A 16,064-nucleotide genomic window follows, 5' to 3' on the forward strand; every position below is an offset into this window, starting at 1 on the left:
AACGCATGCACTTATGGTCAATTAATCTATGACAAAGGAGGTAAGAATATACAATGGAGGAAAGACAGTCTCTTTGATAAATGGTGCTGGGAAAACTGGACAGCTACATGTAAACGAATGAAATTAGAACATTCTCTAACACCATACACAAAAATAAACTCAAAATGGGTTAAAGACCTAAATGTAAGACCGGATACTATAAAACTCCTAAAGGAAAACATAGGCAGGACATTCTAACATGAATCACAGCAATATCTTTTTGGATGCACCTCCTACAGTAATGGAAATAAAAACAAAAATAAACAAATGGGACCTAATGAAACTTCAAAGCTTTTGCACAACAAAGGAAACCATAAAGAAAATGAAAAAACAACCTACAGAATGGGAAAAAATATTTGCCAACAATGCAACCAACAAGGGATTAGTCTCCAAAACTTACATACAACACATGTGGCTCAGTATCAAAAAAACAAGCAGCCTAATCAAAAAATGGGCAGAAGACCTAAATAGACATTTCTCCAAAGAAGATGTACAGATGGCCAACAGGCACATGAAAAGATGCTCAACATCACTAATTATTAGACAAACACAAACCAAAACTATAATGAGATATCACCTCACAACAGTCAGAATGGCCATCATCAAAAAATCTACAAACAATAAATGCTGGAGAGGGTGTAGAGAAAAGGGAACCCTCCTACACTGTTGGTGGGAATGTAAATTGGTACAGCCACCATGGAGAACAGTATGGAGGTTCCTTAAGAAACTAAAAAATAGAGCTACCATATGATCCAGCAATCCCACTCCTGGGCATATATCTGGAGAAAAACATGGTTCAAAAGGATATATGCACCTCAATGTTCATGGCAGTGCTGTTTACAATAGCCAACACATGGAAACAACCTAAATGTCCATCAACAGATGAATGGATAAAGAAGGTGTGGTAAATATATACAATGGAATATTACTCAGCCATAAAAAAGAATGAAATAATGCCATGTGCAGCAACATGGATGGATCTGGAAATTATCATACTAAGTGAAGTAAGACAGACAGAGAAAGACAAATATCATATGATATCGCTTATTTGTGGAATCTAAAAAAAAAATGAAACAAGTGAATTTATTTACAAAACAGAAACAGACTCACAGACTTAAAGAACAAACTTATGGTTACCAGTGGGGAAGTGTAGGGGGGAAGGATAGACTGGCAGTTTGGGATTGACATGTACACACTGCTATATTTAAAATAGATAACCAACAGGGACCTACTGTATAGCACAGGGAATGCAGCTCAATATTCTGTAATAACCCAAAAGGGAAAGAATCTGAAAAAGGAATAGATACATGTATACGCATAACTGAATCACTTTGTTGTACACCTGAAACTAACACAACATTGTTAATCAACTATCCTCCAATATATTGATAAAATAAAAATTAAAAAAATAAAGTTATTACAAAATAATGGCTATATTTCTCTGTGCCGTACAATATATCCTTGTTGCTTATTTATTTTATACATAGTAGTGTCTCTTAACTTCAACTTAAAAACTTAGCTTTTAATATCAAAAATTGGAATAAATGTACTTCAATAGAGGAATAGAAAATGTTTAAATTAAACAATATACAAGCAGTAATAATAACTTTATAGACATGGAAAAAAGTCTATAATAAAAGAAAGAAAAAAAAAAGAATGGATATATATGTATAACTGAATCACTTTGCTGTACACCTGAAACTAACACAACATTGTAAATCAACTATATCCCAATATAAAATAAAAGTTAAATTTAAAAGAGAAACAGAAAAAAAAAAGAATAAAACACATAGGAATAAACCTACCTAAGGAGATAAAAGACCTGTACTTGGAAAACTATAAGAGACCAATGAAAGAAATTGAAGATGATACAAACAGATGGAAAGATATACCATGTTCTTGGATTGGAAGAATTAATATTGCTAAAATGACCATAGTATTCAAGGCAATCTACAGATTCAATGCAATCCCTATCAAAATACCAATGGCATTTTTCACTGAACTAGAAGAAATAATTTTAAAATTTGTATGGAGACACAAAAGACCCCAAATAGCCCAAAAAATCTTGAAAATGAGCAGAGCTGGAGGACTCATGCTCCCTGACTTCAGATTATACTATAAAAGCTACAGTCATCAAAGCAATATGGTACTGGCTCAAAAACAGACACATAAAATCAATGGATAGACTAGAGAGTCCAGAAATAAACCCACACACTTATGTTCAATTAATCTATGACAAAGGAGACAAGAATATACAATGGAGAAAAGACAGTCTCTTTGATATGTGGTGCTGAGAAAACCGGACAGCTACAGGTAAACAAATGAAATTAGAACATTCTCTAACACCATATACAAAAATAAACACAAAATAGATAAAAAACCTAAATGGGGGCTTCCCTGGTGGTGCAGTGGTTAAGAATCCGCCTGCCAACGCTGGGGACACGGGTTGGAGCCCTGGTCCGGGAAGATCCCACATGCCCTGGAGCAACAAAGCCCGTGTGCCACAACTACTGAGCCCACGTGCCTAGAGCCTGTGCTCCAAAACAAAGAGAAGCCACTGCAATGAGAAGCCTGCACAGACAACAAAAAGTAGCCCCCACTTGACACAACTAGAGAAAGCCCATGTGCAGCAACGGAGACCCAACGCAGGCAAAAAAAAGAGAAAAAAAAACCTACATGGAAGAACAAAAGCATAAAACTCTCAGAGGAAAACAGGCAGAACACTCTTTAAGATAAATCATAGCAATAATTTTTTATATCTGTCTCCTAAAGCAAAGGAAATAAAATAAAAAGTAAACAAATGGGACCTAATTAAACTTAAAAGCTTTTGCACAGCAAGGGAAACCATCGACAAAATGAAAAAAACCTGCTGAATAAGACAATATATTTGCAAATGACATAACCAATAAGAGGTTTACATCCACAACATATAAACAGCTAATACAACTCAACGTAACAAAAAAATCCAATTTAAAAATGTGCAGGGACCTCCGTGGTTAAGAATCCACCTGCCAATGCAGGGGACACGGGTTCAAGCCCTGGTCTGGGAAGATCCCACATGGTCTGGAGTAACTGAGCCTATGCGCCACAACTACTGAGCCTGCAATCTGCAGGCCGCGAGCCACAACTACTGAGCCTGCGCACCACAACTACTGAAGCTTGTGTGCCCTAGAGCCCATGTGCCGCAACTACGGAGCTCCCGTACTGCAACTACTGAAGCCCACGCACTCTAGGGCCTGTGTGTTGCAACTACTGAGCCCCTGTGCTGCAACTACTGAAGCTTGCGCACCTAGACCCCATGCTCCACAACACGGGAAGCCACTGCAATGAGAAGCCTGTGCACAGCAAGGAAGAGTAGCCCCCGCCTGCTGCAACTAGAGGGAGACCATGTGCAGCAACAAAGACCCAACGCAGCCAAAAAAAAAAAAAAGTGCAGAAGAAGTGAATAGACACTCTTCCAAAGAGGAAATGCAGATGGCCAACACATGAAAAGATTTTCAACATTGTTAACCATCAGGGAAATGCAAATCAAAGCCACAACGAGATATCACCTCACACCAGTTAGAATGGCTATCATCAAAAAGAACACAAGGGCTTCAGTGGTGGTGCAGTGGTTGAGAATCTGCCTGCCGATGCAGGGAACACGGGTTTGAGCCCTGGTCTGGGAAGATCCCACATGCCGCGGAGCAACTAGGCCCGTGAGCCACAACTACTGAGCCTGCGCGTCTGGAGCCTGTGCTCCGTAACAAGAGAGGCCACGATAGTGAGAGGCCCGCGCACCGCGATGAAGAGTGGCCCCCGCTTGCCGCAACTGGAGAAAGCCCTCGCACAGAAACGAAGACCCAACATAGCCAAAAATAAATAAATAAATAAATAATAATTTTAAAAAAAAAGAACACAAATAACAAATGTTTGTGAGGATGTGGAGAAAAGGGAACCCTTGTACACTGTTGGTGGGAATGTAAATTGGTGCAGCCACTATGGAAAACAGTATGGAGGTTCCTTAAAAAACTAAAAATAGAGTTGCCATATGACCCAGCAATCACACTTCTGGGCATATATCCAGAGAAAACTATAATTCGGAAGGATACATGCACCCTAATGTTCACAGCAGCATTATTTACAATTGCCAAGATATGGAAGTAACCTAAGTGCCTATCAACAGATGAGTGGATGAAGAAGATGCTGTATATATATATATATACACAGTGGAATACTACTCAGCCATAAAAAAAAAATGAGATGTTTCCATTTGCAGCAACAAGGAAGGACCTAGAGAATACTATGCTTAGTAAAATAAGTCAGACAAAGACAAACCCTGTATGATATCACTTATATATGAAATCTAAAAATTACAACAAACTAGTCAGTAAACAAAAAAGAAGTAACTCACAGATATAGAGAACAAACTAGTGGGGAGAGGAAAGGAGTTGGTGCTATTAAGAGGTACAAATTATTATGTATGAAATAAGCTACAAGGATATGTTATACAATACAGGGAATATAGCCAATATTTTATAATAACTATAAATGGAGTATAGCCTTTAAAAATTGTGAATGACTACATTTATTCCTATAACTTATATAGTACTGTATATCAACTATACTTCAATTTTTAAAAAAGCACAATGAGAGAGGAGGATCAACATGGCAATGTAGGAGGACGTGGAGATCACCTTTCCCCACAAATACATCAAAAATATTTAAATGTACATGTCATAATTAAAGAACCAATGTTGATATATTAAAAAGAAAATACAGGGCTTCCCTGGTGGCGCAGTGGTTAAGAATCTGCCTGCCAATGCAGGGGACACAGGTTTGAGCCCTGGTCTGGGAAGATCCCACATGCCGCAGAGCAACTAAGCCCATGAGCCACAACTACTGAGCCTGTGCTCTAGAGCCCGTGAGCCACAAACTACTGAGACCGCATGCCACAACTACTGAAGCCTGCGTGCCTAGAGCCTGTGCTCCACAGCAAGAGAAGCCACCACAATGAGAAGCCCACGCACTGCAACAAAGAGTAGCCCCCACTCACCACAACTAGAGAAAGCCCATGTGCAGCAATGAAGACTCAATACAGCCAAAAATAAATAAATAAATTAATTTTTTAAAAAAAGAGAAAGAAAATACATCTAAATATGAAACAATTTTCACAGAAAACCAACTGGAAACTGCCAGAAGATCTCTTATAGAACCAAAGCTGCAAGAAAGATCTCCATGTAACCAGGTAGGATAGGGGAAAAAAAAAAAAGAAAGGCGTCAGGATGGGACTGGTGCCCCTGGGAGTGATCTGTGATGGAGGGAATGTCCACATGGGCTGGCCCTGGCCCTGGGGAGCCTTCTTGCCTGCTGAGAGGTCCACTGGGACAGAGAGAGGGCTGGAGGGGCTTAGACTCTGTTTGCAAGGACTGTGCTTATGCTGGCTTGCTAGCAATCAGGATGGAGAAAGACCAGGGCTGATGGCTGCTGCCTTGTCACACTTCCCTGACCAAATCGTGTGCTGGGAGGGCTGCTAGTACATGCAGCAGCTGGGTGCTGAATCTCAGATGGATGGACCCTGGGAGAGGACTTGGTCTAGCTGTGCAGAGACAGCCCAGAGGGCCTTGGGTGTGGTCCAGGCAGAACTTTGGAGGTGATTATCAGCACACTGATGGTGGGGGTGGGTCTGGCCATAGTGGACTTTGTTGGCATGCACACTGGGTGGTGCCACAGAAACGAATGTCTCAGGTGGAGAGCCCCTGGGGAGGAGTAGGCAGCAGTTGTACTTGGCAGTAGTGCTCCAGCTCCATTCACCCCACACAGAAGCTTAGAGTCGGCTCTGGGGCAGATAGGCCCTGGGAGAGGTCTGCTACAGAGGCAGCCCAGGTTGCAGGTGGCAGCACAACCACCTCGATTCCTGCAGCCACAGTGCCTTGGCCCCCAGCACCAGCCCACTCCACACCATAGCCTAGCACTAAGTCTGGTACAAATGCAACAGAGAAAGGGTTGTGACCTTGGGTTGATTCTGGTCAGAATCATGGATGCCTGCACCAGTGGGACATAGGTTTGCTGTGACCGCATGGGCTTTACATGCTTCAGTGGTCACCTCCTTTGGGGCAGGGCACACACTCAAGGGCAATGGACCTTATCAAATACGACCCTCAGGGCTTCTACTCCAAGAACTGAGGAGTGGATCCTACCCCTGACAGGGCTGTTACAGCCATGGAAAAAAGAGGAGGCCCCACCCAAAATCCAGGGGAGGCTCTGGACACCACAACACAAATCCCACCCCCTATTAAAAGGATAATGGCCAACACACTCTGAGGAAAGATGTGGCTAGCATCCATGCAAAAACCAGCCCTCACAACAAAAATATTGGACTCACACAGTCTACACACAGATGCTCCCACATAAAAATACCCCTTCAAGACCACAGTAGATAACTGTTTCTCCTAAATTCATAGAGACAGAGAAAGTTAAGTAAAATGAAAAAGAAGAGGAACTACTCTCAATTAAAAGAACAAGAAAAATCCCATGAAAGAACAAATAATGAAACAGACCTCACCAGTCTACTAGACCCTGAGTTCAAAAAGGAGGTAATAATCGTGCTAAAGGAATTAAGAAAGATTATTAATAGAAATGCAGATCACTGTAACAAGGAACTAGAAACTATAAAGAGGAGCCAATCAAAATAAGACAACTCAATTGCCAACATAAAAAACAATATAAAAGCAATGAATAGCAGACTAAATAATGCAGAAGAAGGAATAAGTGATATAGAAGATAGAATAATGGGAATCACCCAATCAGAACAGCAGACAGAAAGACAAATAAAAATCAAATGAAAGCAACATATGAGATATATGGGATCATTCAAAGCATATCAAACTACACATAACAGGGGTTCCAGAAGGAGAGGAGAGACAGAAGGGGATCAAAAATGTATTTGAAGAAATTCTGGCTGAAAACTTCCCAAAGCTAAAGAAGGAAACAGATATCCAGGTACGGGAAGCACAGAGGTTCCCAAACAAGATGAACCCAAACAGATCCAGACCAAGACATATTATAATTAAAATGGCAAAAATTAAAAATAAAGAGAGGATTCTAAAGCCAGCAAGAGAAAAACAAAAAGTCAGTTACAAGGGAACCCCCATTAAGGATATCAGCTGATTTCTCTGCAGAAACTGTGGGCCAGAAGGAAGTGGCATGATATATTCATAATCCTGAAAGGGAAAAACTTGCAACCTAGATACTCCACCCGGCAAGATTATCATTTAGAACAGAAGGAGGAAGAAAGAATTTCTCAGACAAGAAAAAACTAAAGAATACAGCAATACTAGACCTACCCTAAAGAAGTATTTAAGGGTCTTCTCTAAATAGAAAAGAAGAATCTATAGGAAAGGGAAAATCACAATAGAAAAGGCAAATATATAAAAGGATTGAAGATCACTTAAATAAGCCAGTACATAGACTAAAAACAATCAAAAAATTTTTGTAAAAGTGATTGTAACTCTAAATAACAGCAAAAGGATAAACATGAAGATGTAAAATAGGACATCAGAATCACAAAATGTGGGGGAGGGGAGTATAAAAATGTAGATCTTTCAGAATGTATCTGAACTTCTTTGACTATCAGTTTAAAACAAATAGATGTAGTTATGGGTCAACATACTGGAAAACCAGGGTGACCACAAATCTAAACCATTACAATAGATTCACACAAAAATAAAAAGAAAAGAACTCAAGCATAATACAAAAGAAAACCATCAAACTACAAAATGAAAAACAAAAATAAGAAGAAATCAATGAAGAAGAACTGCAAAATCAACTGGAAAGCAAAGTTTTAAATGGCAATAAATACATACCTATCGGTAATTAATTTAAATATCAATGGACTAAATGCTCCAATCAAAAGACATACAGTGGCAGACTGGATAAGAAAAACAAGAACCTACAATATGCTGTCTACAAGAGATTTACTTCAGGGTGAAACACACATAGGCTGAAATTGAGTGGATGATAAAAGGTATTTCATGCAAATAAAAATAACAAGACAGGGGTTAGCAATACTTACTTCAGACAAAAGAGACTTTGAAACAAGGTCCATAAAGAAAAACATAGAGGGATATTATAATAATAATAAAGGGATAAATACAAGAAGAGGATATGACACTCATTATCATATATGCACCCAATATAGGAGCACCTAAATATACAAAACAGATACTAACAGAGATAAATGAAGAAATGAGTACAATAATAGTAGGAGACTTAACACCTCACTGACATCAATGGACAGATCATCCAGACAGAAAATCAATAAAGCAACAGAAGTTCTACATGACACAACAGACCAGTTGATTTAACTGATGTCTACAGGACACTACATCTAAAAGAAAAAAACCCAGAATACATATTCTATTTATTCAAGTGTGCATTGAACATTCTCTAGGATAGACCACATACTAGGTCACAAAACAAGCCTCAACAAATTTAAGAAGGTAGAAATTATTTCAAGCATCTTTTCTGACCACAAGGGTATGAAACTAGAAATCAACCACAGAAAGAAAAACAGGAAAAGAGTAAATACATGGAGACTAAACAACATGCTACTAAAAAACCAATGGGTCAACAATGAAATCAAAGAGGAAAACAGAAAACATCAAGACTATGACAATGAAAACACAACCTTACAAAAGCTACAGGAGGCAGCAAAAGCAGTTCTAAGAAGGAAGTTCATAGTGATACAGACCTTCCTCAAGGACAAGAAACATTTTAAATAAACAACCTAACCTACCACCTAAAAGAATTAGAATAAGAAGAAAAAACAAAAGCCAAAGTCAGTAGAGGGAAGGAAATAATAAAGATCAGAGAGAAAACAAGTAAAATAGAAATTTAAAAACCAATAGAAAAAATCAGTAAAACCAAGAACTGGTTTTTTTAAAGATAGATAAAATCAAGAAACCTCTAGCCAGCCTCACCAAGAAGAAAAAAGAGAGGACCCAAATAAAATGAGAAACGAATAAGGAGAAATAACAACTGATACTGAAGAAATACAAAAAATCATAAGAGACGACTATGAACAGTTATATGCCAACAAATTGGACACCTAGAAGAAATGGACAAGTTTCTAGAAACATACAGCCTGACAAAACTGAGTCAAGAACAAACAGATAACTTGAACAGACTGAACAGTAGAAGTGAAATAGAATCTGTAATAATAATTTTAAAAACTCCCTGCAAACGAAAGTCTAGGTCTGGATGGCATCACTGGGGAATTCTACCAAACATAAAAAGAACTTACACCTATCCTTCTCAAACTATCCAAATAACCGAAGAGGAGGGAACACTCCCAACTTCTTTCTAAGAAGCCACCATCATCCTGATACCAAAACCAAAGACACTACAAAAAAGGAAAATTACAGGTCAATATCTTTGATGAATATAGATGCAAAAATCCCCAACAAAATACTAGCAAACAGAATCCAACAACACATTAAAAGGATCATACATCATGATCAAGTTGGATTCATTCCAGGGCCACAAGGATGGTTCAAAATACACAAATCAACCAACGTGATACACCACATTAACAAAAATAAAGACAAAAACCACATGATTATCTCGATAGGTGAAGAAAAAGCATTTGATAAAATTCAATATTCATTCATGATAAAAACTCTCACCAAAGTGGATATGGAGGGACCATATCTCAACATAATAAAAGCCATTTATGACAAACCCATAGCCAACATAATATTCAACAGTGAAAAGCTGAAAGCCTTCCTGCTAAGTTCAGGAACAAGACAAGGATGCCCACTCTCACCACTTCTATTCAACATAGTAATAGAAGTCCTAGCCACAGCAATCAGACAAGAAAAAGAAATAAAAGGTATCCAATTTAGAAGGGACGAGGTAAAACTGTCACTATTTGCAGATGACATAATACTCTATACAGAGAACCCTAAGGTCTCCACACAAAAACTATTAGAGCTAATAAATGAATTCAGCAAGGTAGCAGGATATAAGATTAATATACAGAAATCTGTAGCATTTCTTTACACTAACAATGAGATATCAGAAAGAGAAAGTAAAAAAAAAAATCCTGTTTAAAATCATGTTAAAAAAATAAAATACCTAGGAATAAACTTAACCAAGGAGGTTAAATATCTATATGCTGCAAACTATAAAACACTGATAAAGGAAACTGAAGATGATTCAAGAAATGGAAAGATATTCCATGATCTTGGATTGGAAGAATTAATATTGTTGAAATGGCCATACTACCCAAAGCAATCTACAGATTTAATGTAATCCCTACCAATACACCCATGACATTTTTGACAGAACTAGAACAAATAATCCTAAAATTTATATAGAACCACAAAAGACCGAGAATTGCCAAAGTAATCCTCTGGAAAAAGAACAAAGCTGGAGGCAGAACCCTTCCACACTTCAGACAATACTACAAAACTACAGTAATCAAACCAGTGTGGTACTGGCACAGAAACAGACATATAGACCAATGGAACAGAATAGAGAGCTCAAAAATAAACCCACACAACTACATTCAATTAATCTATGACAAAGGAGGTAAGAATATACAATGGAGAAAAGATAGTCGCTTCAACAAGTGGTGTTGGGAAAGCTGGACAGCTACACATATATCAATGAAATTAGAACACTCCCTCATATCATACACAAAAATAAACTCAAAATGGTTTAAAGACCTGCATTTAAGACATGACACTATAAAACTCCTAGAAGAGAACTTAGGTAAAACATCCTCTTACATAAATCAAAGCAATACTTTTTTTAGATCAGTCTCCCAAGGCAAAAGAAATATAAGCAAAAAAGATACAAATGAGATCTAATCAAACTTAAAAGATTTTGCATAGCAAAGGAAACCATCAGGAAAATGAAAAGACAACCTACTGAATGGGAGAAAATATTTACAAAATGATGTGATGGATAAGGGATTAATATCCAAAATACAGAAACAGCTCATAGAACTCAATATCAGAAAACCAAACAACACAATCAAAAAATGGGCAGAAGGGACTTCCCTGGTGGTCCAGTGGGTGAGACTCTGTGCTCCCAATGCAAGCGGAACCCAGTCAATCCCTGGTTCCTGGACCAGGGATCGACCGGGTTTGATCCCTGGTCGGCGAACTAGATCCCGCATGTATGCCGCAACTAAGAGTCCGCATGCCACAACTAAGAAGTCCGCATGCCACAACTAGAGATCCTGCGTGCCGCAACAAGACCCAGCGCAGCCAAAATAAATAAATAAATAAACTTTTTGTTTTAAATGGGCAAAAGACCTAAACAGACATTTCTCCAAAGAAGACATACAGATGGCCAACAGGCACATGAAAAGATGCTCAACATCACTAATTATTAGAGAAATGCAAATCAAAACCACACTGAGGTATCACCTCACAGTGGTCAGAATGATTTATATAAAAAGCATTTAAATCTTATAAATAAGCTACAAGAATATATTTTACATCACAGGGAACATAGTCATATTTTATAATAACTAAATTGAGTATAACCTTTTACTATTGTGAGTCACTATGTTGTAAACCTATAAAAATTGCCCCGATCTGGACACTCAGATTAAAGATGAATCTGATGTTCAAATCCAGAATCTGCTGAAACAAAACAAAGAAAGCAACCCACAACTGACTATTGAGAGTGACAGTTGAGATCCCAGAAAAAACAGACCTTCTTTTCATGACTTCATTTTTTGAATGAAGATATGAATTATATATATATCACTTTAAATATTGCCTCTGTCCCCTTTTTTGTCTTCTCCTACATTTTATTGAATATAGGACCACCTCATTTTATCCTTTATGTCCCTTTTCTCTTTTCTGTAGGGTCATTCATTCTACAATAAAGTAATAGGTCTTCAAGGTTTTGGTGAACTTCATATGAGCTCTCTCAGTGATGTTAGCTACCGGGTCAGATGTTAGCCTTGGTTGTGCTTCTGTCTTACATAAAACATGTACATGTACAAGTCACTTAACCTTGTTATGGATGGAATGTCTGTATCTTAAGTATTTGAAAAGAAATAAAGGTAAAAGCTTTCATTAAAAAAAGAAAAAAACAACCAGAAATTCATTCTCTCACAGGTCTGGAGGCTAGACATCCACAATCAAATCCATGCTCACTCCAAAGGCTCCAGAAGACAATCTGTCTTTTCCCTTTTTCCTTGTCTTTTCCAGCTTCTGGGAGCTTCAGGCATTCCTCAGCTTGTGGCCACATCACTTCAATCTCTGACTATATGGTCATGTTGCTTCCTCCTCATCTGCCTGTGTCTCTAATAAGAACACTTTCATTGGATTTAGAGTCTACTCAGATAATCCAAGATAATCTCATCTCAAGATCTTTAATTACACCTGCAAAGGCTTTTTTCAAATAAGTAACATTTACAGATTCTGAGGTTTAGGATATGAATATATCTTTTTGGAGGTCACCAATGAACCCATTAGATTATTTATTTAAGTTATGAATATATTTTAAACCCACAAGCTAATATTTTTGCTTTACACAGTCATTTAAAATTAACCTATATTCTTTGCTTTTCATTCCTTGTTGCATCTTTGTGTTTCCTTCTGGGATAATTTTCCTTCAGCCTAAAGAAAAAAACTATAAGTTTTCTTTAAAATGTAGCTTTGGAGCAAACTCTCCATTTTGATTTGTCTTTAAATGTCTATTGTGTTTTAATTCTGAAGGATCTTTTCGTTGTGTAGAGAATTCTTGATTGGTACTTAGTTATTTTCTTTTAGCACACTGAAATTATCTTGCCACTGGTTTCTGACTACAGTTGTCACTCTTGGTATGTCATTGTCCATCTTACTGATGCACCCATGACTGTCTTTCTTTTAAATGGATACTTTTGGTATTTTCACTTTGATTTTATTTTCTGCAATTTTACTATGATAGATCTAGATTTTGATTCATTTTTACTTATCCTGCTTGAGTTTCATTTCATTGAATATTAATACCTTTTATTTAGTTCTGGAAAACTCTAAGTCATTATCACTTTCAATATTGCCTGTGTCCCCCTTCTTTATCTTCTTCTAGATTTAATTAAGTGTAGCTTAGACCTCCTCATTTTCTCTCTTTTCTCCTCTTTAGCATTTTCCATCTTGCCGTCTCTCTGTGCTTTATTCTGGATATTTTCCATTTTTCTCATTTTAGTTGTGTCTAATCTGCTTTTAACCCATCTATTTCCCTCATAAATTTCTGTATTTAGCAGTTCTATCATTTCTATTGATTCATTTTCAAATTTGCAATGTATTTTGCAAACATTTTGTAATTGATACAGGCAAAAAAAATCCACACATAAACATAAATGGATGCCAAAATTATTAGGTGAAATCTGAGGAAGAATAAGATATTTATATGGACTCAAAATATTTTCTCATAGATTACTTAATAATTACAAAGGGAAAAATGATAACTTTTTGATGGAAAATGTGGCAGATGCTTTCTTGGCCAAGTGATCAAAGTTAACATCACCAATAATGGCACAAACTGACATCACGTACCTCCTAATGTGATGCAGTGAAAAAGGATACAATATCACTTCCGTGGTATTCCTGTAAAAAAATTCATAACCTGAATCTAACAACAAACAAACATCAAACAAACCCAAATGGAGGCACTCTCTACAGAACAGCTCATCTATACTCATCAAAAATGTCAATATCATGAAAAACAAAGAAAAGATAAGGAACTGTTCCAGATTAAAGGAAACTAAGGGGACATGACTGAATGCAATGTATGATCCCAGATTAGATAAGGGGGGTGAGGCAAGCCTGCTATAATGAACATTACTGAGACAATTGACAAAATCTGAAAAATGGACTGGACATTGGGTAATAACCTATCCATGTTACGTTTGCAAACTTGATAGTTGTACTGTCGTTATATAATATCCTTTTCCTAACTGAAATATACAGCAGTAAGGAGGAATGATATTTGCAAATTATTCTCAACTGCTTCAGGAAAAAAATGATAAAGCAAAATGTGGAAAAGTATTAAAAGTTGATGAATTTGAATGAAGGTTTTATGTGAAATTTTTTGTCTTATTCATGTAGCTCTTATATAATTTTGAAATTATTTTAAAACAAAATGCTTAAAAAGAGACATGTAAAAAAAAAATGCTTTTAAAAACTTATAGTATCAATTTTCAAAGCCCCAGTTCCTTGCTAAAATTTTAAAGTTCAGCTTTTATCTTCATGAAGTTAGTAAACACAGCTGTTAATGCAGGTTGTGGCTGATAACTCCAATGTCTGGAGTCCTAGTGGGTTTCAGGTCAGCTCTTGTCTCTCTAGCCTGAAAGTGCTCAAAGCACAGTTCTGCCTCTCAGAGGATAAGAGGCTCAGAACAGTGCTGCCATCAGGGTGCCAGACCAAAGTGGGAAATTCTGCTCTGGGCAGACACCTGCCTATGCTGGGCAGAAACGAGATTCAGACTGTATCCCATTTCTCCACCCCAAAAGACCATCGAAAGCGTGGTTCTGTCTCTCCACTGCTTCCTCCAGACCAGGAATGTCCCCAGGCTGAAGTAATTCCAGCTGACCTCTCTGAGCTCCAATCATCTCTCTGATCTCGGCTAGGTGATTCCTCCCTCCTTAATTATTGGCACGTTAACGTTTTTAAGAAATATATTAACTTTAGCTTTTCAGTTGTCATCAATGGGAAAGTTGGTCTGAATTACCTAGTTTGCCATTATTATAACCTGAAATCATAACCTTCTTTTCATTGTAACACAAAAGCTTTGCCTTATTTTAGAAGAAATTTGGATTCATATCACAAATGAGCCAATCACCTTTTTCCTCTTATTTCTTTGTAACCGTAAGTCAGGAGACCAGGAAGTGAATTAACATTTTATGCTTGCTAGCTAAAGTGGCTAGCTAGCTAGCTTTAAATACATAGACAGCTACTTTCTTTCAGAATTACAGCTTGGTTGGCCTAACCAGCACTCTTGTAACATCAAACCGAGCCTAGGATCTCCAGTACTAATTTTTCAGGAAAAGTTTAGCAATGAAAGATGAAAGAAGAAAGTAAATAACCAGCTTGATAAAATAATCCAATGATTACATAGGAAAATCAGGTTTTAAAAAGACAATACCATTCACAGGATGTAGGGCTTCCTTTAGTATCTGTGCTGAATGGGATGATGTCATTTCCTCTTCCTTTTGCTGATTTTTTAAACCATCCTCTGTGGAGATCTTAAGCCCTGAGAATTTCCATTCAGTGTAGTTCACCTGCTTCAGATTCAAATAACTATATATAAGTATATTGTGTAATTATAATAATTTAATATAATTAATATTGCATAATATATAATTGATGTAATTGATACAATATAAATAATAATGAATTATATATAATTATAGTCATATAATATATATTTATAATCTCATATATATGTGTGTATAGGTATTTTAGGCTACATAGTAACTTTAATCCAGTTTCCTATGAAGAAAAGGCAGTATCAAGTACATAGTAGGTGTTCAATAAATACCTGTTCTTTATTTTGATTACAGTTGAAGTGGCCTGGTTAGGACTGTCGTACTAAAGTTCTAAGCATAAATTACAGAGTCCACAATCTGTTGAATTAAATTACATTGAAATGAACAGTCCAGAGGTTTATTAAACTATTTACGTTTGTGGAAACACATGCTTGCCACAAAAAGCCATGAATATCGCTTGTGTGCCTACTTCTGCTTCTACCTCTGAGAATAATATATTTGGGGACACTACAACCCATATATTAGTTCTTCAGGGTTTCTAAGGCCTTACCTGTAGTGTATTTCCATTTAAGATGTTATGACTAAGATACTCCATTCTGTTCTTTCCTTGAATGCCTGTTCTTTTGCCATGTTTTCTTCTTGAGTAACCTGTAACCCGCTGTTCCCTTTCCTTTCTTTCTCCCACCTGAGGAGGTTTTCGCTTAGCTTGATACTGGCCAGCTTCAATGGGAATCTCAATAGATACCATCTGGTCCTAAAGAGAAGGATCAGA

General features: G+C 37.2%; 1 protein-coding gene across 2 annotated transcripts in view; it reads right to left on the reverse strand.

Moving 5' to 3' along the window:
* The window catches only part of RPGRIP1 (RPGR interacting protein 1), a 102,457-nt gene that overhangs the window by 37,178 nt on the left and 49,215 nt on the right, over positions 1 to 16,064 (reverse strand). For both annotated transcript variants that reach the window (XM_082384943.1, XM_082384944.1), the window contains 2 exons: positions 15,843 to 16,046; positions 15,169 to 15,307 (listed from right to left, as the gene is read on the reverse strand). In XM_082384943.1, the coding sequence (XP_082241069.1) occupies positions 15,169 to 15,307; positions 15,843 to 16,046 (343 nt within the window). The remainder of the gene's footprint in view (positions 1 to 15,168; positions 15,308 to 15,842; positions 16,047 to 16,064) is intronic.

Source organism: Balaenoptera borealis (assembly GCF_965194805.1).
Source record: "Balaenoptera borealis genome assembly, chromosome: 3".
In the NCBI taxonomy this organism is placed as follows: Eukaryota; Metazoa; Chordata; class Mammalia; order Artiodactyla; family Balaenopteridae; genus Balaenoptera; species Balaenoptera borealis.